General features: G+C 37.4%; 1 protein-coding gene across 1 annotated transcript in view; it reads left to right on the top strand.

Moving 5' to 3' along the window:
- Positions 1-22,494, top strand: part of PUDP (pseudouridine 5'-phosphatase) — a 64,450-nt gene extending 41,956 nt beyond the window's left edge. Inside the window, exon 4 of the mRNA XM_079318248.1 lies at positions 21,921-22,494. Within this exon, the coding sequence (XP_079174374.1) occupies positions 21,921-22,097 (177 nt within the window). The 3' untranslated portion in view covers positions 22,098-22,494. The remainder of the gene's footprint in view (positions 1-21,920) is intronic.
- Positions 22,495-24,356: the final 1,862 nt, after the last annotated feature.

Genomic DNA, 24,356 nt, shown 5'->3' with positions numbered 1-24,356 from the left:
GCAGGGTTGTACTCTGTAAGTGTGCCTGTTAGCCTTATATCCTGTGCTACACAGTGACCAGCTTCCAAACACAGCAGAGAAGATTCTCCCATGGCAGAAGTGTGTCGTGGTGGGGATGGTACACCCTGGGAGATGGTAGGACAGCAACTGATTCAGTGCCATGAGAGGTAGAAACCTCTGCACCCAGTTGCTCACACCTTGCTTAAGTGTTTTGCAACAAAAGCGGAGTTCACTCCCTTAACAAAATTGGATTACATATGTTTCACTGTTATTGTACATAGAGTGATTAAAAGGTGAATGAGCTACGTTCCAGCATGTGTGTAACCAGATTAGTTTAGCTGTATCATGTAAAACATGCCCTGAAGTGTTGAAAGTGAATAGCAAGTGAAATCTGAAAGAGTGTATCTGTGGCTCAGGTGTATCTTGGCTTGTCTGCCTTCCAACCAAGATGAGGTGCCAAATCCAAGGAACCTCCCTTTTTCTGATTTTCTAGCTTTTGGAGAAATGAAATTTTTTGCATTTATGTATGCATCCATAATTGCCCAGTCTTAACAGCTTGTGTCTTTTTATCAGGAACTAAAAATATCTAGCAGTTAGTCTTTTGTAAAGCATAATTGGAAAAGTAGTTCCAGCACATTTCTACACTGCCAAGAAAAATTCTCCATAGAGAGCATAACAGGAATCTGGAACTTCAGCTTTCTTTTTAAAGCAGATCGGAAGAGAGTTTTATCCTTGTCTTGTCCACTGTGTGGACTGCTTCTTGAAAAAATGGAGGAAATAGAGGAAAGCATCTTTTTGCACACTTTTGAACCTGAGAAATTCAGTCTCCCAGCCTTTGGGCTTCCTTGGGAATTGTCCTAATTACCACATGATACATCAGCTCTTTGCTCAGAAAGGTTCTTTGGCTAGAACTTTTTCCTGGATTCCTGAAGCCTTTACTTTTCTTGTTTTACAATGTGACTGAAGGCATTTCTAGATGGCAAGTTGTTTTTTGATTATTTAGTGTATGTTCCTGGACTAGTTCTTGAATTCCTGCTATTATGGGGCACTGCAAAATAATAAACAGCATAACCTTTTTTGTGGGTTCTTCTCCCTGCTGGAGAAGCTATTGATATCAGACAAACACTGGAGAAATTTAAAGGAATAAATGATTAATAAAACATACTTGTGTCACAGTGTGACTGGAGTTTTGCCAATTTTAATATGTTTAATTTCTTTTAGAGATCGGATTTAGGAGTAAACGCAGGTTGAAAACTTAAAAGGATATAAGAAGAAATTTATTAATAACACAAAAAAGAATTCAGAATAAGATTCCTAGATTATTCCCTCCTCTCTTCATTCCACATTTCTTAACAATAACATACAGAAAAACAGTCAATTATCTATCCACCTAATCATTTCAGTTCACTCTAGAGAGAAAAGTTCCTTTTTTGGTTTAGGCTTAGGGGGTGTCTTCACCTTCACAGTCTGCATCCGCCCAGACCTGCAAACTATAATTTCCTCCCATTCCCACAGTCCTTCCAGAGCCGTGCTATGGGTTATGATGCACACGTGGGGTACCACTTTTAAAGGCAGGCTGCTGAAAAACAAAATTCTCTTCATCTCCTTCTCTGTCAAATGTCTCTGTTCATATTCCAGTCCCAAAACAGAGAGCTCCATTTCCCCAAGGGAAAAAGTCTTCATTTCAAGCACCCAAACTTCCCTAAGTATATTTCACAGTTTAAAGGAATTTTAGTGTAGTCACTGTCCCCTTAGCTCACAAAAAAGGTTTTCAGCTACTCATCAGTTGCATCTTTTCAATCTCTTTCCACCAGGAACTTTATCTTCATTCTGCTGACCTCTGTAGTCTCCATGCTTTATTTCTTCTCATTCAGGGGAGTTCTCATTCAGGGGAGATCGAGAATCTTATCCAGGCATTAATAGAATTAGAATTACATCCAGAACATGGAGAAGCAATGTGGTCAGCTGGAGGCCTCTTCTCTCAGAACTGGGGGCGAGAGAAGGGAGAGCCTTTGGTGGCTCCCCGATCCCCCTGCTCGGCCACGCCACGTGGAAGGGGGAGCCGAGCTGAGCTGAGCTGAGAGCCGCGCGGGCCGGGGCCACGCGGGGCTGCCCGGAGCCGGAGCAGAGCCGGGGCCGCGGGAACCGCTGTCGGCCTTGTGGCTGGACGGGCCAAAAGAGCAAATTACCCTTAATTATGTGATTTATGAACGTGAAATAACTTTTCATTGGCCACCTGGGATGCCAACCACCAGATCAGCCCTCTGATTGGTCCCCGTATCCCACAGGGGAAGCTCCCAGAGACGGGACAGCCCCTCCGCTCCCCCCGGCGGCTCCACCCCTCCATGTGCAACCGGCACAACTTGTAAACTGTGTACTGAGCACTTTAAAGTAATTAGGTATTGAACAATATAGTTTTCTATATATTTTTAGAAGCTTTACAGCTTGGGATGCAAAGATACTGCACTCCAGTGGAATGTACTTCCATTGTGACAGCGCAGTGAACAGCCTGTTGGCTGAATCCTGCGCCTTCCTCAGCTGCTGCAGAGTCTAAGCGTGAAGCCCTTACTTGTGTCTCCCAGGCTGGATGATGAAGTCTGTTAGGAAGCTTGCCTTCCAGCTGTAGAGAAAAGAACATGAGGTATTTAACCATGTCTCACAATCTAGGACTTCTGAAGATGTGTTTGTCACAGCCCAAGGGTAGAGAGCGTGATGTTGGTTATAAGTTCTTGTCAGGTGAAACAAAGGCACTGGACCGCATGTCAGGAAACTCTTATGTTTTATTATACAATCTTCTTAACTGTGGCAGCCAGCTCAATGTTAACAGTCAAAAGGCATTGGCTAATGCCCTTAAATTCTTACAGTACATTTCCACAAAAAGTATCAGCTAACAAGCCCTTAGTTACAGTACACTTCACAACTGTGAAAAACCTCTTCAGAAGATGCTGGCCCACAAACAAGCCACCACACCACTACATAAAGGTAATGAGTTGGGATGGGGGAACAGAGCACAAGACTTGAAGGGGAGCAGGAAGTTAGCCCAGGATAGCACCACCACACCTCTATGGGACTGTCTCCTCTGATCACCTTTCCTGTAGCAACACTCTGAATATTTGAGACAAAACATGCTTAGGTCTGTCCTCTACACTACCTTACACAGGCATGATTTCCCTAAACTCATAATAGGCCACTATTTTATACTTAAAAGATAGTTAAAGTAAGGAGATTGTTTGTTTGTTTGTTTTCAACATGCTCTCGGTTCCTATGGTTGTTTTACTTCCTCCCTTTTTTTCTGAAGCATGTGTACATGTGTGTTCACACGTGCACTCACCCACTCTCCCAACCTACCCCTCCCCATGCTGGCAGTCTTTATTACATATTTGTGAGAGAAAAATGAGATGTTGTATGACTTGCAAGTAATTTAACTTTTAAGTGTTCCAGACATTGCCCTTGTTGCTGCAGTGCATGTTTATTTATGGATGTATTTGTCTTACGGAGATGAAAAAAGTCATTGAAATTCCACACAAAAAGTAACCTGGTCAAGGTTTGCTTTCACTGAAGGTATCTTAATGATTGGAAGAGGAAAGAAGGATTATAATTAGTTCTTAGTCTTTGGGGTACTCTACTTGGGGGGTGGAGAGGTAGGAATACTTTTTTTTCCTTGCATTTGTCTTGATAATGTATCAAGTAGCTGCTAAGGGACTTGATGAAATGTGATGCAGAATAATAAATTATGCTCTGCAGCCTTCTTTGCTTCTACGTGAGGTGAGTGTATAAGCACAAAGAGACTGGTGCACCTCCAAAGTCAAAAAGCATTATATTCAGATTAGCAGGTCACTGGAGATGCTTTGCTAATTGTTTTAGGGAACTCATTATGGGTATTATCACATATTAATTATGCATGGTAAGTAGGAAAAAAAGGGAAAATCCTTGTTTTATGATAACTTGCTCACTGAGTTATCTTTTCTTTCTTTCAAGACCTTGAGCATTTTCTTAGGGATGCCAAACAGCAGTCATTGAATAATTAGACTTTAATTAACAAGAATTTTCACAAAAAAATGTTTTTAATGTCTTTTGAGTTATAGCAAGCATGAATAAATCCCCTTTTAATAAAATCAAGTGCACTGATTCTCTGTATCTGGAATTACCTTTGTAATCACCCAGAGCTTGCTGTAACAGTGTTTTTCAATAGTTTCAGGACAAAAAATGAAGGAATTGCATTGTTGGCAATAATTTTTGGTTGCTTCTTTGTAAATTACTGTCATGAGAAAACCTCTGGAAACCTTTAAAAGACTACAGTCAGCTATGTGTTGTTTTAGTACACTATGGCACTAAATTATGAGCTTATTTTTTGCTCTTAGTTTGTTTAAATTACTTGTTCTTTCTGGAGATGTGGTTGTAGGCAATTTTCAGAGGTTGGTATTACATGGTAGGGTTTTTACTCTATTGTGTGATAATGAATTTGTAAGAGTCTGTCTTTTTGGCATGATTGCAGAAAACCTACATATAGAACCATCAATTAACACTGGTAAATTATTTATAGTTTTAACAGGATAGAGCTTTCTGCTCAGTCTGATTGCTGCATCACAAAATAAGTGCACGTATAAGGTGATTACAAAGTGTACTCCATAAAGCAGAATTGGAGATGGTTTTTTTCATTATTATTGTGATAGGTATTATAAAGATAAAAGACCTTGTAGTATACAAAAGAACTGAAGACATGAAGACTTGTCTGCTAAAAAAAGGATGCTTAACATTTCCATTTCAGCATCTTTTTATCTTAGAATAATAGCATAATCCAAAGCCAAGAAGGAAATGGTTCAAGTTAAACTTCAGTAACACTGAAGTGATTCTGATTTAAAGTAGCATGCAATTTCAAGCGGTGGTAGAAATGCTGCCCTCCTATTCCATTTAAAAAATTATAGAAAATCATTATACTAAATACATAATGTTCATGCTCAGAGTCCAGATGATTTGGTACCATCTCTGATGCTAATAATCACAGTTCAAGAATCATCTTTTAGCTAGAAGGGGTTAATTTATCCACTTAAATTCTGTTTAATTCCCATATCAAGTCATTTTAAACAAAAATAAATGAACAAATAGGCTGTAGTTACCATTCCACAGGATCTGGTTTGTTTTTTTTTTTTTAATACTGATATGTGCCTGGTATGATGAATTCTGTATATGGTGCATATGTTCCAGTGTCAGCTTTTTATATGTTATGAGTGAGAAAGATAAGAAGTAATTGATCTGCCACTCAGTATTGTAAATGCTGCTTGCCATTTGCCTTTTTATTTTTTGCTCCATAAATTAAACTCTTTAGAGTCTGTTCAAAACCTCACCATCTGAACGGGTTGTGTTTGGGATTTTTTGTTGGGGTGGGGGCAGTGATATCCTTGTTTGTTTGGGTTTTTTTCTCTTCAGGAGCATTCTGATTGCATTTCTTCAGACTCTTTCTATCAAAAACATTTTAACATAGAATAATGTCTGTGGGATATAATACACAGAGCATTCCATGTTAGACTACTTTATATATCTGTGGATATAAACAGTATCACCCAAGCTCTAAGTTTTCACTGAGCTGGTCTCCCAAGTTCTGAGTTTTCACAGAGCTGTTTACAGTGATGTCCAGTAACCAAATGTTAGAAAATGTATTTATAAAATAAATGTCATTTATTTTCCTGCAGCTAATGTGTACTGCCACATTTCTTGACCAATTTTATTTGACACTTGACTGCCCAGTAGACTACTTTTTCTCTCCAATGTTCTTACAGATGTTATCCCAGATGACCTACAAAACTTTGTGTTATCAGCAGATTTTACCAAGTATAGGGATAAGGATTACTAGTCAATACTACCCTGCAACTATTTTCTAAGATAGTGGCATGGAATGGAACTGGCTTTTGATTTAACTCCTTCACTTCATAGGTTAGTTGCTTCAAAGCCTCAAGGTTTTGCTGTCTAGCAAAGACCAGTTGACGAGATTTCATCCATTGCTGAAAATATCTTCTGTTACACAACATGTTTTCCTCCATTAAGAAATTGTTTTCTTTCTCCTGAACAGACACCTGGTCACAGTGATCTATTCAGTTTGTCTCCAGAACATGTTACTGCATCCTGTAGCTCAGACAGGAGACATTAGAGATTGCCTTTTGTCCTGAATTTCAGAACTATTACAGACTCAAAATATTACTGATTCAATGAAGTACCATGGGCAAAAAGTGTAATAGTATGTAACCTATCTTACTGCTTTTCACTTTCAGCAATGCAGTTATCCCAAGCAAATTAAAACAGAGCTTTTAATTTTAGAAAGAATGATCATGTATCTGAGGTAGAATGCATTTGCAGTCTTCAGATTATCTACAATATATTATTTGAAGATTGGTATCAGTTGAGAGTTTTTGAATTTCCAGGCCAAAAATTTTCATTGAGAAGATTTTTTTTTTTAAATTTAAGTAAAAAAATGTTTGCAGTTTTTAAAAGATGTTCCTCAGAAGATAATATTTTTGCAGTTATAGTAATAACTAGTACAATGGTCATATGGTAATTCCATGAAGAGTTACATTGTGAAGTAGGTGTTTGAAGTTTGGAAAAGTGGAATTCCTGTGGTCAGGTGTTCTAGAAGTCAGGAATAATGCTATGACTCTACCATGCTATGACCAATACTGCATCTGGGAATGCTTCCCTGGTTTCCTGGTGTTTGTGTGCTGCTCAGAGTTATCATCATATTTACATTTAAGTACGCATTAAACCATGAGGGGATAAAGAGCATCATATTTATGTATGCTGGATCACAGGCATGGAGCCTGCTCTGGACAATTGTTGGAGCACTATGAAATAAATGTAAACATCTAATACTGTAAGTACAGATATAGTTTGTAGAAACTAAGCTCTATACACACACACTGATTGGCATTTATTTAATGAACACTGCAGCTTTTTTAATGAACAAGATTCCAATTTCTTATTTTAGATGGCAAGCAAGTATTGTGCCTCAATTCTCCTCAGAGTCAGAGTTAACAGAGGTCATTCCTGATAGAAATAAGAAATAAATCAGACAGCTCTTCTGTCAGCTGTGTTCCCTGCTACCCTGGTCCAACAAGGAGCAAAAGCGATTTAAGCAAGAAAAATTTTAGTTAATAGCCCAGCAGTAAGAAAGGGAGGAAGAAGAACTTGTACCAATGATTCCTGAAAGAGCATATTTTTAAATATACTGCTGGAGAAGGATGAAGAATGTAGACATGAAGATTGTGCAAGGCACAGAGGTCAGCATGATATAAGACATACAGCTGAAAGTGGGAGAAAAAGATAAAGAATGCAATTAAGTGAAAGGATAGAAGATGGCTAGGGAGTAGAAGGAAATAAAAGCCAGGCATAAGTAATTGTGGGTAAGATAATATACAGCCTTGGGGGTGAAAATGTAAACTTGAATTTGTAACTGCACTAAGTAATCTATATACCTTCATTATAAATAATAAAGAGTTAATAGTGTGTGGTAGCCCATTTGTCCTTATGGCTTTCTCAAGCATTTTTAGGGAGTGTAGATGAAGAGTGAGGAAATAGTCTATAAGTTAATGATGTATACACTGAAATAGTAAAAGCATTTACTTTTTTGAGGATAAGTATTCCATCTCAAGAGGGTTGGTAGATGATGTGACAGGCCCAACATTGCAGCAAAAACTCTTCAAACATTTAGGATGCTACATGTCTAAATTTAAAATCTCATGAAGATAGTGGAAAGAAGAGTCACCTGCAAATGTGCACTTTGGCATGTCTCTCTAAGTAAAGAAGTTTTCTTTAGAAACACTCATGTCAGAGTTTCATCTTCTATTCTAGTATCACGTTAACTAGTAATTCTAAAGTGTTTGGACAATTTATTTCTGTCCCTTTCTCCTGTCAATTTATTTTTTTTTCCTTATCATCTTAGCAATCAGTTGAAGAGCAAGTATGCTTGAAAGATGATTGTTGACTTTGAGTAGGCTGGTGGAAAACTGTTTTATTGATATCTTCATATTTACAGCTCCTCTTTACAGCTGGTATTATTAAGTGACAGACTTAATTTTCTTTAAGATGATTAATATTTAGTGCAGTAACTTTGTTGTTTCTCTGATTTTTTTTAAATAAAACAGTGCTAATGAATGGTGAATAAAATGTTCCATAAGTCGAATACTTAGAAAAGGCCTTCCGTGTAGTTTTTCTCAGAAATTTTGAAATGTGTCTATTATTTGCTAGAACAATTCAGTCTCACCAGCTTTCATACCATTTTTAAAAATCTGTCAATCGAGTCCTTAGCTTTTCTGTCTGAGTTGAGTATGTGATCTGGCTTTGTGTAAAGTGATTACTAGTAAGAGCTTCAGGCTCAATGTCAGTCCAAGGATGAAGAAATCCATCACAGAATGCTGTATTTTAATAAAAGGATTTCAGTTACTCGGCAGTATAAAGACATAATAATGCTTGTGACATGCTGTGGTGTATTGCTTTAGGATCAAACTGAACACTGGAATAATAGCAGCATTGAGAAGAAAGGAAAAATAGGATGTCTGATCTAAGCATTGCTTTTTCTTCTATTGATTTCTATATTTAGCATAGTGTATGGCCTGTCAGGCCCTGCTTATAAAGACCTGTAAAAGAAAGTACTTGGATTCCTGGTCGTGCATATTAGGAATCAAGCAGCATGTGATGCATAGACTCACATAGAATTGGGTGGATCCTGAGGAAGATCTGCTACCAGATGCAGATGTCTGGGTTTGTGTTAAAAGCTTGTTTGCAGACTCACAAAAGAGCTGAGAGGTGACAACAGGTGGGGGATCCCAAATCATGCCTTCCCAACAGTTCTGACACCTGTCACAGAAGTCATCATCCCATGAGGTGCCTATCTCCATATGGTCAGGGCAGCACAGAGTCCCAAAGGTAGACAGAAGCTCAGGTTAAGGACTCAAAGGGAGGGACTGCCTGTTTGGGCTGTCCTAGAAGGGCTATCAAGGTAAATCAGTGCTGGATTAATCCTTTTGGACTGAGGGGAGATGCTGCCTAGGGTGTGGCACTCAGTATGGCATGCAGAAGAGGAGAATTTCGTGTTTGGTCAGGATTTATTACAGGGAAATAGAGAATAAAAAACATTAGATGTGTAAATAGGCCAGACATTTGTCTGGCTGTGCACAGCTCCTTGCAGTGTCTGTTGTGTTAGCAGATTCCACTTCTGACTCTTCCTGGCTGAAGGGCATCTGGTCTGTGGTCTCTGTGTGTGGCCAGAAACCAGACCCAGGCAGAGGCCCATTGTTCATAGTGCCAGCAGCTGGAGCAAGCATGGAACTGGGTGCTGGCAACTGGGCAAAATGAGGTGCCAGCCCACAGCCTGGGGCTGCAGGTCACAGGGGCCCAGCCCAGACATCTGCAGAGCCAGTGGCCAGGCTGAGTGCAAGCATGTGAGCACTGGAGAAAGAGGCAGCTGAATGACCCTGTGGGTCCTTGGGAGTGCTGAGTATAACTGCACTGATCTGTGTTTCTTGCCTTATGTATAGATATAGATATGTATAGATATATATAGATATTTGTGTGTGTTTGCTGATGCCTGCTGAGAGATGTGTGCTCAGCCTTGCTACTCTTTGGGCTGGGGGCATGGAGCTGTGGCTGCCTCCCCTTTATCAGGCTATTAGATGAGGTGCTATCCCTAAACAGCAGTAAACCATTCTCTAGCATCACATTTCTCCCTATAAAGGGACTCTGGAGAAGCTGGTGGTGTTCCAGATAGGTATCATGCTCCTGTTTCAGTCTCCTAATGAACTGTCTCCTTTCTAAACATCTCTCAGAGCCATTTGAGCTGAGCTGCATAGCAGAAAGTATGCAAAGTAAATGTGGAGCTGTACCCCTATTCTGTTTCCCTTTCCCCTCTCCAAACTGCCCTGAGGTGGAGGATGTTTTCTCAGTTGTGGTAGTCACCATAAAAGACTACTTAAATTTCTGACTTGATACTTTTTTATGTATTTGAGCAAGTAAGTTTGTAAATACTTCTTTTTCACTTAGAATTTCTCTTACTACCCTGCCTTCCTTCTTGCTTCAAGAGGAAGTAAAGGAATAGATGGTTTAAGCAGAACCTAAATTTTCTGTTTACAGAGCAATAAATGTTCTGAAATGAACTGCAGTTGTATATGTTGTAAAATTGCTTTTGTTTGACAGGTTAATAAATCTTAGTCAAAGGTCTGAATGACTAGAGATATTAAAAGCCTGTGTTGCCTGACAAAACCAAATAAGCCAACCATCTTTTTGCACTTCTTTATAAATACAGCAAAGGGCTCAGTACTATTTCAGTTGACCATGGCTCTCATTTTATTTGGACAGCCTTTGTCTATGGGTCTTCCATGCAGTTGGCATGGCTTTTCCAGGTGGGTTTTGTTTGTTTGAGTGGACAACATAAACCAAAATCACCTTAATTGGCAAATGTTTAAAATGCTGTACTTCTTCAACAAGTACCCATGTTCATGGTATAGACACCTTCCAGTAACTTTTGCAGCTATGCATAAGCCTGGGAATTCTAGAGACTTTAAATCATTTTTTTCAAACCTCTATCTATGTTGATCTTGTGGAGTTGCCATTATGTCACTTTCCTGCATAGACATAAGAAATAAGTCTACCCTATATCACCCTGCAGTAAGGATCCTTCCAGCAGCTGGATTTAGTTACTCAGTTGTCATTGGATCCCAGTGCTGTGCTTCCATCATTCCAGAGTCTCTCCTGTGCACACACAGACAGGTATCTTGGACAGCCCCAGAAGCAGCAGTCTACAGCAGCTGTTCAAGGCTGCCCTGTGCCTACCCTGTTCCTCCAAGAGCCAGGACTGACTGTGCTTTTGCCCATGGGGTCATGCCTGGCTTCCAGGACACTTCACCTGCTTGCCAGCTACTCCAGCATGCTCTTTGTTAGCCCTCACACCCTCCCTTGCTCACCCATCTGGGCACCCACTGCACTGTGGGCACATGGGACTCCTGGTCCCATGGCAGGACTGACACTGAGCCTTCCAACCATGTGTGTACACAATTGTGTAAAGATTTTTATTAATTAAGATCAGCCTACCTGAACTGTGTTCCTTTTCTTCGAGGAAAGTAGTCAGGAGGGCAACCAAAGCAGAGCGAAAAACTTTTTTAGTTTATAAGGGAAGTAGAAAAACATGAAGAGAACCTTGGCTGGATGCCTGTGGCACTACCAGTGCAAAGCACAAGAACATCTGGTTGAGAAAAACATTTTGAGTTTTCTGAGCAACATCTTCTCTGTTCATCAAGGTGTAAGATACTGGGTATCTATGTGAACTAGTTTTAAAGGACGCTTGTCACTTGATTTTGTAACATTTTCTTCATGTTACTTTTGGTAACAAAGTTAAAATGTGACTTAGTTGAGCATGTAATAACAGTATTGCTAGACAGAATAGTTTCTTTCCAATTTGAATCCATCATCTTGATATCCAGGAGAACTACCTGTTAAATTCCTACTTTTTTTTGTCAATAAGGAGACTGTTCTCTATGGCTTTAAAGGCATTGAAGTGGATTTTTTCTGCAGATGTGGGATGAATGAGGAAAAAAGAAATTTTACTATCTTCTCACACTGTTTTTCTTGCTGAGACTAGAACATACAAACCTTTGAAGACTATGAAACTGATGTTTCTAGCCACACATTCAAAATCTGCAGTCCCAGAACATAAATCCCAGAGTCAGACTTTACGTGTGGATGAGTCCTCAGTCTTTAGACATATTTGCTATTTTATTTATCTATTTTCTCCATTCAATGATGAATCTTACCTATTGCTCACTAGAAGCAGCTGGAATCAATTAGCAAAGACTTGAAATAATTTCCTCTGTGATGAACCACAAAGTTTGTTCATCTGACAGGCAGCCTATCCTCTTTTATTTTTTGTAGTCACAGCGTATTTTACCAGGTAGCCAGAACATATAATTCAGAGGACTGTGTGGCAGTGATACTTTTTCACCTTGACACACCTGCTTCAGTCTGGCTTCCCTGGGGAATCTTTATATAATGTCTGGGTGCTGAAGCTTCCAAGTTATCAGTAAAATGCTGCTTGTAGCACTCAGCTGCTTGTCAGTTTATCCAGATTCTTGGCTATATCTTGGCATCTATTTCTGAACTGATTGTATTGCTGTATTAGAGGTACTTTCTTTCAGGTCATGTGTTGTGATGGTTAGAGCAATGTAAAGTCATTCTTTCCAGTATGCCATGGTAGTCTAACTAATACATAAATACACACAATTTGTTTTTAAATAGAATAAAAGAAGAATTGACTGTGTTTATGCAGAGACACCTCGGATTTTTTTTCCAAACAAGTGTGTGTTATAAGCACATTAACTCTCATTCAGGTGCTTCTCTGTAATTTGATTGCAGGCATTTGCAGAGAAGGCAATTTGTCTTTGACTTAACTGTGAAGAAATGTGTTTATATGTCAGTATTTGGGGTGACTGAGACACTTGCTAATGGAGTGTTTTATATTCTCATCATAGGTTTTCTAATGGTCACTTAGCAATAAGTTTTATCTGTATTTTTTGCACATTTGTCATTCAGACCATTAAATTTGGAAGTTCCATTACAATGTCTTCTGTGTCTGCACCAGTGAATCTAGCTGCACATTTTTGAACAGGAAACAAAACCCATCTGATTTCCTGCGGTCAGGAAAAAAAGATAATTACAATGTCTGGTGGACACTGAGTTGACCATGAGCCAGCAATGTGCCAAGAAAGGCAAAGTGAGCTTGGAGAAGAGAAGGTTCAGGGAAACATTAATGTAAGTAAGTAACTGAAGGGAGACTGCAAAGAGCCGGGCTCTTTTTAGTGGTGCCCAATGACAGAACCAGAGGCAATGGACACAAACTGAAAGACAGGAGATTCCCTCTGAGCATCAGGCAACACTTTTTCACCATGAGGATGACTGAGCACTGTTACCCAGAGAAGTGATGGAGTCTCTCTCCTTGGAGATACTCAAAGACAGTCTGGATGTTGTCCTGGGCTGTAGTTGTCTCTGCCTGAGCAGGAGGTTTGCCCAGGTGACCTTCAGAAGTTCCTTCCAATCTCAGTCACACAATCACGGAATATTTTGAGTTGGAAGGCATCCACAAGGAACATGGCTCCACCTCTTAAGTGAATGGCCCATGCAGGGCTTGAACCACAACCTTGGCATTAATAACACCATATTGTAACCAGCTATCTGGGAATCATGTGATTCTGAGTCCAAACAGTACTTGTATACCATTTGCATATTTTCTGTGTATATATGTATATTATGTGGGGTCAGGTAGACAGCAATAAGTTGCTAATAATTGCATAGCAAAATAATGTGGTAGCGAGTTTTAGAGTAACAATTCAAACAGTCTCAGAGATGTGGACACAGTTTAAATGGGAAATTAGCACTCATCCCTTTTCTAATGACTCACTCAAACTGTTGAAAGTCAGCAAATGCAGGATGCTTCAGGTCAGCAGATTCACTAAGTGATTCTTACTTTTAATATGAAATCATTACTGTGTTGGATGAACAAGTAGTTTTCACCTAAGCATATGGCCCAATGAAGTGTTTTGAGGACTTTGCCCATGAGAGGTTGTTTTACAAGCAAATACATGGTAGTTTTCCTTTTGAGTTTGTCTGCCATCTGTCAGCTTTATACCCTGTTGAATCTGAACAGTGTGCTTGAAATAGACAGAATGGGAGGGGGTTTTAGATAAAAATTATATTTAGGAAAGCTAATGAGAACCCAGATACTGTTAGACTTGTTTCTTTGAAGAACTGAATACCCAAAAGAGTTTATGGCAGAAGCTGTGTGACAAGCATAATAACTAGTTGCTGATACCATGGCTGGTATTCCAAAGTAATGTTCATGTTAAGCCAGTGTCATGGCTCTGTTAGTTACTGATCTAATATATTCTCAAACTGAATAAGGCTCATGCCACAGAATGAGAGAGATTATCTGTATGGAGACCATATATACCATGTATTTATCCACATGCATACATGCACAGGGTTAAATGAAAATGCTTTTCTATTTTAGTTCATTGTTTACTCTTAAGCATTAATTTATATGCACACTTTATTTCTTTCATGGAAAATGAGCTATTACTCTTCCCGTAAGCATGCCTGAGTCAAAAAGAGTCTTTGGTTGAAGTGACTGTTAGCATTCTCTTACCTGGTAGAGCTGGTCTAATAGAAAAACAGGCACAGCTGTGTGTCATCAGTGCATTTTAAAAAGTGTTACTATGCAGTATGTAAAACAGCTAGATCATATTAGGGGAATTTCAACAAAAGCATGTTGATATATTTGAGATTAAGGCTCAAATTACTTTCTACACGTGAACTCATTTTAAAATTATATGGCTTTTCTTATTTACAGAAATATTTGGGTTTGGAGTTTAGAGTAGAAAGAAATTTTCTAGAGGAGCAGTCTGTTTTAATGGTTGATCCACATAAAACTGCTTGATATTAATTTTCTTTCTTTCTCTGCATTTTTCATAGCTTGAAATACCTACGTATTGGCTTCCCTAAAATAAACAAAGGTAGCTGATAAAAACAAGATAAGAGATCAATGTGAAAAACACAACTTCTCTACTGGAATCTTCAGAAAATAATTATGACTTCTTTAGACCTTCTAAATACATAATACATAATTCTTACTAAAAATTTGTTTTTACCAATAATAATTGTATTGATCTAGTAGAACTTGAGCGCACTTACAGTTAATCCCTCATTCAGGGTTAGGAGAGTGGGTCCATTTAATTATTTCTCATAATAAACACTTCAAAAAAAGTATATCATACATAGTGTGTGTAGAAATACAGGTTTTATAATTGATTTTTTTTATAATTGATTCTTTTACTTTTTACTTTAGAAATATTGTATTTAGCATACAAAAATAATTTCTCAGGTAAAGATAATTATTATTATTATCAGGTAAGAAATTTTGAGTTCTGAGTGTGATTTGTTTGTAGAGTCAAAGCAGTTTTGCAAACTAAAAGGCTGAGAAATCATCTTTTGGAATCATGAGGACAGTTACTTAAATAGATCTGGTTATTGATGTAATGAGGCCTTTCATTTCAGATGTGGTATTTTTAGATTGCTGTTGCAAAAATAAATTATGGAATTATGACATTCCTAACCATAACCTAATGTCCACATGTGGGCTACGTTGAAAGAGCACATTCATAAATACTTGCACAGCCATTGTGTGGGTTTACACATACAATCAGCTTTAGGCATCCAGGTATAAGGTGGTAGGTTGAAGGGATGAACTTGTATGATTCAGATACTGACCCACAAGAACATTTATATTCTTCTTAACTTTAGGAGTTAATACTTTTTCCAGCTTAGTTGTGTACAATCTTCTTCACTTTCCTCAGAAAATCTATATTGAGAAGAGAGAATTGTCATTTTTAATATTTTTAGTGGTTTTTTTCTGTAGTTGAAATTCATAGAAAATAATTACTAGAATTGTGTTAGTGTTTTGTTGGTTTTATTTAAAGGTGATAGTTTCTTGCTTTGTGCTTGAAGTTTTATGCTAATGATCTTAAATGTTTTCTTCAATTGCTTTCAGCTTTGAATTTTGAAAGAAAGTCTCTTTTCTTCCTGATCAGGAAGAGTTAAAATGTAACACAGCTGTATCTCACCAAGTAACCCCAGAATGGTGACACTCTTGTGTTCAGTTCAGTGAGAGGCTTGTACTGAATTGAAAAAAAAAAGGACCTTTTCCATGAGGTTTTTGCACTCCCAATGAAAATGTGTTTAAAGGTTAATGCCTCTTCTCACCCTTTCTCTCTTTATTGAAGAAATTTAGAATTGAGCTATGTCTGAAGCATATAGGGGCTGTTATTAACACTTCAGAGATTACACAATCATTAAATAATGTTTAGATCAAATTCATGTACATTTCACTATGCAGTCTGATCTTTCTCTATGGGAAAATAACACTGGTCAAGGAGGCGTTATAGAACAAAAACAAACTATTGCCAAAATAGATTTTAAAGGAATTAGCTTGGTCCATGAGAATCAAGTGCCCTCTGCAGCATCTGCTGAGGCAGCTGTAGGCAAGTGATGGTGTCCAGTTACCCAAAACAAGCAGGAAGGGTACCTGCTCCAGCAGCCTGCAGCTATGGGTTGTCCACATTCCCTGTGGAAAAAAGTTAATTGCTGTTATTCAAGAAATACTTTTGCTGCCTACTTCCAGTTTCAGTTTGAGACTTAGAATTTGGATGCATCAAAACAGTTCTTCTTTTGAGTGTTCCTGGTTTGTATTTCTGATGTCTTTGCTCATGAGATGGGCCCAGCCTCTTCTCCAATGTGTAATAGAGTGATCATGCAGTAGGCAACAGGAAGAAGATGGAACACAAGGAATTCCTAGATTCTTGGAAAACCATTTTCACCATAGGGCTGGTTGCACCATACGGTTTTGCTGTAGAGGAAGGTGTCCAGGAGGTATGTGGAATCAGCATGCTTGAAAATGCTCAAAGCTCTCCTGGCCAAGGACCTGAGCACCTGCTTTGGCTAGACATGTGTTGAGTAGGGTGTTTCCAAATGGCCTTCAGGCACCCCCTCAGTGTATTTTGTCCTACAGTTCTGAGCTTTGCATGTAAGGTGCATTGCTTGTGTTGTGTATTATATGCCAAGGAAGTCAGTGGGTCTGATAAAGATAGTTCTCTCTGGAAAGGAAGGCAGTACAAATTAGCTATTTCATTGTACAGATTTACTTGTAGGCTACATTTAAAGTTAAGTGACATAAAAGTCCAGCATGTTATGCAATATGAGTAGTCTCAGTAGAGAAGATCTTGAGTATTTGCCTTGAGTTCTCCATAAAAGAACAATACCCTTCTGTGGCTCATCCAAGCTGCAGTTGATTGAGTTAGATTTCTGCTGCCAGGATAATTGGACACTGTTTCAGAAATGCCTGAGAATTTCTTGAGACCTGTTAACACAAGTTACCATACAAAGTTCCCAGTGTGCTGTCCTTAAACACACAGTGCTGTGTGAAAAGAGTGCTCCAGCCATCCGGAATGATCAGAGTAACCCCACATGTAAATGTGACCTTCTCCCTGCCTCACAGAGCCGCTGTGTCTGGGGCTGACTGTCACTCACAGAAACACTTCCTTTCATTTGATCACGTCTGGAAAACTAGCAAGAGATATGAAATTTCTCCTCCTTCTTCTGCATCCAAACCATCTTTTCCCTTCTGGCCTTCCTTGAGATAACTTTCTGGAACTTAGAGGAGAGAGGAGCTGCTGGTGTGGTCTGAAATGTAAAGTGGCATTTCTGTAAGAGCTAGAAACTCAGAGTGATCTAATTATGTGCAAATATAACTTTTTTTTTCTTTTTTTCTTTTTTGAAATTATGCAAATGATTTTTTGTTTTGTAATTTTTATGGTAAATAATTTGATTCTTATATTGGTCTGCAACATACTCCTAGTAGTGAGTTAATAAAAATCTGAATTAAAAAGCATATGTGCATGTAATTTCCAAACAGTTCTTAATATGAATCATTGACTCATAAAGAATGGTGACTCTAGTTAGTATACTGAATATTCTGGCACTTAATTCATTTGGTTTTAAGTTTCCAGTTTATTCATTTGTTGTAGCATTTAAAAACATCTTGGCTTACTCCTCATTTTCCTTAATGGAACTAAGTTGTGGGGCTTTAAGCTGCATTACTTTCTTAACAGCATATTTAATATGTTTCTGTTATCCCTGGCTGGTCAAATTGGCACGTCCTTAAAATAAAATGAAATGTAATTCATTATTGTATTCACTATTGGAATTTTTCCCAACTTTTTCTGGAAGGACTGTAAATCCAAAGATTAGGAGAGAATTATTGTTTTTTCTTAATTCATCAGAGAATTAACACAGTAGGAGATCAAAACTGCAAATATTGCAGCTACTTAAAATGAATTAATTCAATAATGTTTAAGTAATTCTGATGGTAAATGGGTTACCCAGAAATACATTTCCCCCTTTTTCCAAGAGATTTGGAAAATCAAAACATAGGAAAAGAGAAAACACAAGTTAAGTGAAAAATTGCCCAGCATCTGTGTTATGATGTTAAAATTGTTGTTTCCTCTCTCTTTTTGTGAATTTCCACCACTTCCCATAAATAACAAACATGACCTTTTAGGCATCTCAACATTTTGTACAGGATACGGAGGGATCTGTGCTGTATTCTGAGTTATATTAGGGTTCTTGAAAATTTCTGGGTCACTCACATAACTAACACGGTTAGTACTGGAATTATTTTGAAAATCTGGAAGACACTGAGCAAGGAAAAAAATTACAAAAGTTGTTGAACAAACCACAAACAGTCATTGCAGAAGTAATGTCTTTGAGACTGATAATTTACTTCTTAAATGCTACTTGGTTTTGAATTTTAACCATATAGTATGGGCAAGTTTTTCATTAAGCAGTAAGTAAAAATACTTCTGTCAATGAACAGTCAGCAAGATATCTGTAGAAATGAAAGGCCTGAGCACCTTCTGGTTTACAGAAATCAAGTGTTAATTTTGATATCCATATGACCTGGCTGTACTGGGTGAATTTCTTGTTGCAGCCTGTCTTGGGGTTTTTTTTAGAGATATGGTGAAATTTAAATTGGTTGTCAAACACTTATAGAAGACTGTATTGTGCACATATACATAATGTATAGGGTTTGCTGCAGTGCAAATTTTACAAGTCCCCCATCAGGCTTTTGACCAGTTGATAAGATTATGAAGGGGTAAAGCATCAATTAAAAATGAAAATAAGTTACAGAGCATAAGATACAATCCATAAGAAGCCCAAAACGTCACATTCTGATACCAAATGTTTCTGTGTCATTTGAGGACAGATGATGAAAACTTTCTTTTCATTCTTTCTTTACAGAACAATAGATGGTAGTGTTAAACTTGCAGATGAATTCTGTATGTATAAATCATGGTATCTTCAGTCTGTTTTAGAACTGATATAGTGGTATCATATATTGTGAAGGGATACTTGTTTGATAAGCACTTACTATGCATGTATATTACATTCTCAGGTCTTCCAAAATCTTAATTTTAAAACTGATTTTAATCTTTTATCCTTCCAGCCTTCTTGGTTATCACTAATGGCAATAATACTCATGGATATACCTGTTAGTCACATAATCATTCTATCCAGACTTTTGCAATATATAGGGTAGAGAGGGCCTGCTGTACATACCAAGGGCCAAACTAACATCCTTTTCTTATATTTCTATATTTAATGTAGGAGGATGAGGTAATGAGGTGTTGCAGTAATATTATTTCTTCCTCTAGTTAAGTGATTAATTTTTCTCTTTCTAGATTCATAGAGTGAAATATAAATTAATATACTTTGCTATACTTTTTTAAGCATTTAGTTAATTCCAAAGTGAGAACTGTCCTATATTAGTATGACCTTTTGAGACATCTTATAGGAGTAGTATTGATCAGTGACACAAGTTTTAGAAATAATGCACAGAAGCAGCCAAAATCTCAGCTGAAGTCTGTATAAATCTCATCTGTCTCTCAGTTGGAATGATGCTGATATTGCAATACTTATGCAAAATGGGAAAGAACTTGGCTGCTTTCATATCTCTAAATTTAGTGGGTGGGTGGTCCAGGACAGTGAAGAGTTTATAACATCTCTATGTATTAATAAATCCATATTGTGTGTGAACCTCTGTAAACTTTCTGTCATCCATTAAAATTGTGACTGCTGTTAACAATAAGTTTCAGTTGAGAGAAAGACTTAAGGAAGACCCAGTACACTTATTTCCTGTAGCATGCAAGACACTATAATTATGGGTCATTTGCCTGGTTTCTTTGGTAATTAAGAGTTTTAATTGTGTCTAGTTCCAGGGAATTAGTTAAGCTTTTCATTATGCATATTGCCTTCTGTAATCATCAGCTCCTCTTGTACAGTAAGCTTAGTGACGTTGTGGAAGTCAATTAGGTCTTTCAAGGCAGAGCAGCAAAGTACATTCTTTTGTATGAGCTGGATCAGAAAAGGTTTCTGAAAGGTCTTGATAATGCTCTTCTGTGCAACATTTAAGCTTATTCTTTAAGAAGCAAAGCCTGTCAGAGTTTCATTTATTGTCCTCAGAATGCTTTAGGTCATGAACTAAGCTATTGTTAAGAACAAAACCTATAGGCAGAGCCATGCTTCCATTCTAGCAGCAATTGTACAAAGCTTTCCAGGATCTGCTGGTTACATATTTGTAGTTAGTAATAGTGATAATGGTCAACATTTGAAAGTATCCCATTGTGTAAACTGGGCTGTAGTGACTCTATGAAGGAAATGAGCACAAAAGATTGGTGTGATTCCTTTGGCTCACTAAAAATCATTAATTCAGTTTTACTTACATGCAAGGTAGAAATCACCTTTTACTATTCTCTTTACAAAGACTCCCAGGTTGTTGCTGATATGTTGAAAGGCAAGAATCAATATTTTTAAAAGAATGGAAATCAGGAGAGGGAACTTTCATTTTTCCCCTTCCACAGTTCCTGATAGATGGGTATATATACGGCAGACATTTAATACATCTTGAAAAAAATTCTTTCCTTTGAATGTAGTAAAGCTTTTGCAAGTTGCAACTTGGTTCCCTTAGAGCACAGCCAGAACAAACACTGTGCATCCTTGATGTTCTGCAGTGAAATAGTTGTGTGTTTAACAGCCTAAAAGGTGCAGTATGATGTTGTATGTTCATAGAATCATAGAATATTCTGAAAGGACTCACAAGGGTCATCAAAGTCCAACTCCTGGCCCTGCACAGGACAGCCTCAGGAATTGCACCATGTGCCTGACATCATTGATTAGTAGATGTGAGGAAAATTGCCCTAACCATCCCAACATCTGTTTTCAATTACTAAAATTATTTGTAGCAGTGATTTTGGCATTAGTAGTAGTAGCTGTGCTAATAATATTGATAATAAATGCAGCATGAATTGGAGAAGTGTTAGAAACCATGCATCAGTATGGGTCAGGATTTTTGAGGTCCTTGAATGTCAAAAGTTGCTTTGGGTTATCCATGACCTAAAATTCAAACTGAATTTGCAGGTCATGGACAGGAAGAGCCAGGAAGAAATGTTTCATTATATAAATTCTGGAATGAGCTCCAGAAACATTATCTTTCATTACATAAAATTTCAGACCATATGATTTTTATATGTTTATCTTATTTATTATTCAATATTCTGACATTAAATTCCAAATACACATAAATAATGTATGATTTTTTTAACAACTTTGCTTCCAAACTGCAATCTGGAATGATTGTGACTATTGTAAGGCATGGGAGTTCTACCTAACTAAACTCTCTCTTCTCTAAATGTATTCTTCCAATATAATTGCTTTTCTTTCTCATCATTGCTTTGGAAGAATTAAGCAAGTAGAGTATGACTTTGACAGCACTCTTCTGATAAGTAGTGTCTGCCTCCACTCATCCAAAGTCCTACTGTTGACCTGGATAGTTTAGTGTTCCCCATACCTTGTGTATGTAGGAAATGCCATCCATACCTCTGAGTGAAAACACTGCTTTTGCCATTTTGCAGTTGTAAAGATGGTTTGTAGAAGTTAAATTGCCTCCTTATAAAGGTATTTAGGCACTTACTTAATTTTACTTTAAGCTTGTGATTCAACACATCCCTGTAAAAGCACTTAGAAACATCTGGAAAACCAGTTTCTGGGATTCAAGTAAGTGTATTGATGTTTTTTGAATTGAAATTATTTAAAGGTTAATTACCATGCAGATGTTCAAACTGAGAGGTTTGCTCTTGTTCTAATTAGGAGCATCTAAGCCAAGAATGAAATTTAGTTTTCCTACTGAGTTTCATTCAGGATCATTCTCTCTTTTAAAACATGCTATTAGAAGTTCCTAGTAACATTACAATTATTTTTCCTCTTACCTCCTTGTTTTTCAGTGTCTTGTGTTTGAAGATTCACCCCAGGGAGTCAAAGGAGCCCTGGCAGCAGGAATGCAAGTGGTTATGATTCCAGATGAAAATTTAAATCCAGATCTTAAAAAGGAGGCAACACTAGTGCTGAATTCCATGGAAGATTTCCAGCCAGAATTATTTGGTTTACCAGCATATGATTGATGCCTTATGCCCATGAATGTGTCCTTTACTGGAGATAAATTAAAACAAATTTTATTTTGGTTTTATTATTACTTTTCTTCTTTTACTCAAAACTAGAGCACAAAAATCCTGTTAACGCTCAGTTTTTTATACATTACTTTTGATAAATTGTCTGGAATTTTTATGATATGTCCTTTTGATAAATGCTCGATTAAAGGAAAAGTTAAAAGAATCCAACCTTATTCTAATCACATCATAATGTTTACTGGGAATATTATGAAACTATTTAGAAAATTTATTGTAACTGCATTGGAAGCCTCTTGTTCTGTTTCCACTTGAATTACTTATTGTTTACATCATAATCAGAAATCTGTTCTGGATTGCCTTTTATCTCATTAAAATGTTTTTTGCACCATTATTGCTGTCAATATGTTCATCCTTTTCCTCATCCCATTGATGCCTTGGCTTGGCTACCTAGAACAGAGGGTATACAAAGTTAAGAGAATAAAGTGGGTGTTTATTAAAGGCCTTCAATGGATACACCTTGGGCAGTCAAAAGCCTTCCAGAGGCTACACCCAAGATGGACAATGGTCATGAGTTTTTCAGACAGATATAAATTTGGTCTATTTGCATATCAGAGGTTAACTGCCCAATTAAAGCCTCAGGAAGTCATATTCCCCCAGCTCACTCTCCCCTCTCCAATTCACTTTTGTTTATACTTTTCAGGGCCTCTGACTGTATGGTGTCCTTGGGCTCCAGGCCCAGAGGATTTTTTTTGTTTGACCACACTGTGAAGACAGTAGTTAACACTTTATATGAAGTTTAGAGTCATGCACTATTGCAGCACAGGATTTGAAAAATAGAAAGGCTAAAATCTTAAGGCATCACCATACTTGCCCATCTATTCCACTTGTATTATGTTTCCTGTTTTCTTTGTTTCCCCACTTCTTTGCAACAGGGATGCTGTTGTACTTTCTGTGGCTTTTTGTTTTCTTCTTAGAGATTGAATGAGATTACTTCCAGACTCCCTTAAAACCTCCATTATTCTGTAATTCTGTCATTATCTTTTCTGATATTTTGATCACCTGCTAGGAGCTATACAAGGTTATATGTTCTTACAATTTAGCCAAAATGCTTTGCATCTTATTTCTTTCATTTCCTTATATCCTTGTTATAGTCCATGTTTCTTGTAGCCTTCTCTTTTATTCTTGTGAAAGAAGTGTGTCCTGTCTCTGTGCTTCAATTCTGATAAAGTTATGGCCATAACTCTTTTATCCAAATAGCTTTCTGTAGGCTCTCCTTAATATCCATTCTTACCCTGTCCTTGAGGCCTTGTTTTTCACCAGTTTTTCTACAAAGAGATTTTTAAACTATGCATTTCTAAAGTACAGAAATTGCAGATTTGATTTAGATAAATACTTAAAATGTATTTTTCTGGCTACCATAATTTCCATTAAATGTTTATGTTGTCATCTGTCCTTGTACTTCTGTCTTTTTCTGTGATCTTGTTAGCTCAGGAGAAGGACCTCTTATGAAATACTAGATACATAGACAGGTTTTGGTGGAGTCCACAATTTCAAGTATGACATGATGGAAGCAATGTTCTTTTACCTTGTCTAAAAGGTAAAGTATATATACTAAAGCCATAGTATTTATGTAGTTATATTCAGCATCTAAATCCATACATTTCTAATGAGTATCCATGAGTATCCTGAAATATGTCAAATCGAATAATTTCCTTGTATTGCGAGAAGACTGCTCTGAACTTGGGTTTTTTTTAATGTGTTTATGTATGATCTTCCCCACAAAACTATTTTCTAGGCATTCCTGGTGTTTAGCTGATTTAGATTTAAGGGTGTTTTGTCAGGAGCAGAAATTAATTAATTATAGAGCCTTCCATATTCGTGGTGAATTTCCTTAAATTTTTCTCCTTCTGTATTTATAAGGAAACTCAACTTTTCTTGTATATAGACTGGTATTATTTTATTTTATAGTAGTCTGTTAATACCTCAAGAAATTAAAGACATTTTATACTATAAGGTTGGTCAGATATGACCAAAATTATACCAGAATCTTTATATACATATAGTATAATGCTTTGGAGAGTTAAATGCTTTCCATTCTAAGGATCTGGGATCATTTTTTCAAAAAAGAGTAAATATTGATTCATTGTAAGTATTCTCCATAGTATGTTGTTTCTTTTGGCCATGTGATATTGCACTCATAACTAGTTGTATAGTGACAACAACCTGTGCTATGCAACCTGAATTCCATTTCTG

The sequence above is a fragment of the Erithacus rubecula genome (genome assembly GCF_903797595.1).
Source record: "Erithacus rubecula genome assembly, chromosome: 1".
Classification (NCBI taxonomy): domain Eukaryota; kingdom Metazoa; phylum Chordata; class Aves; order Passeriformes; family Muscicapidae; genus Erithacus; species Erithacus rubecula.
The sequence above is the reverse complement of the archived record's forward strand: the minus strand, read 5'-3'. Positions and strand labels throughout refer to the sequence as shown.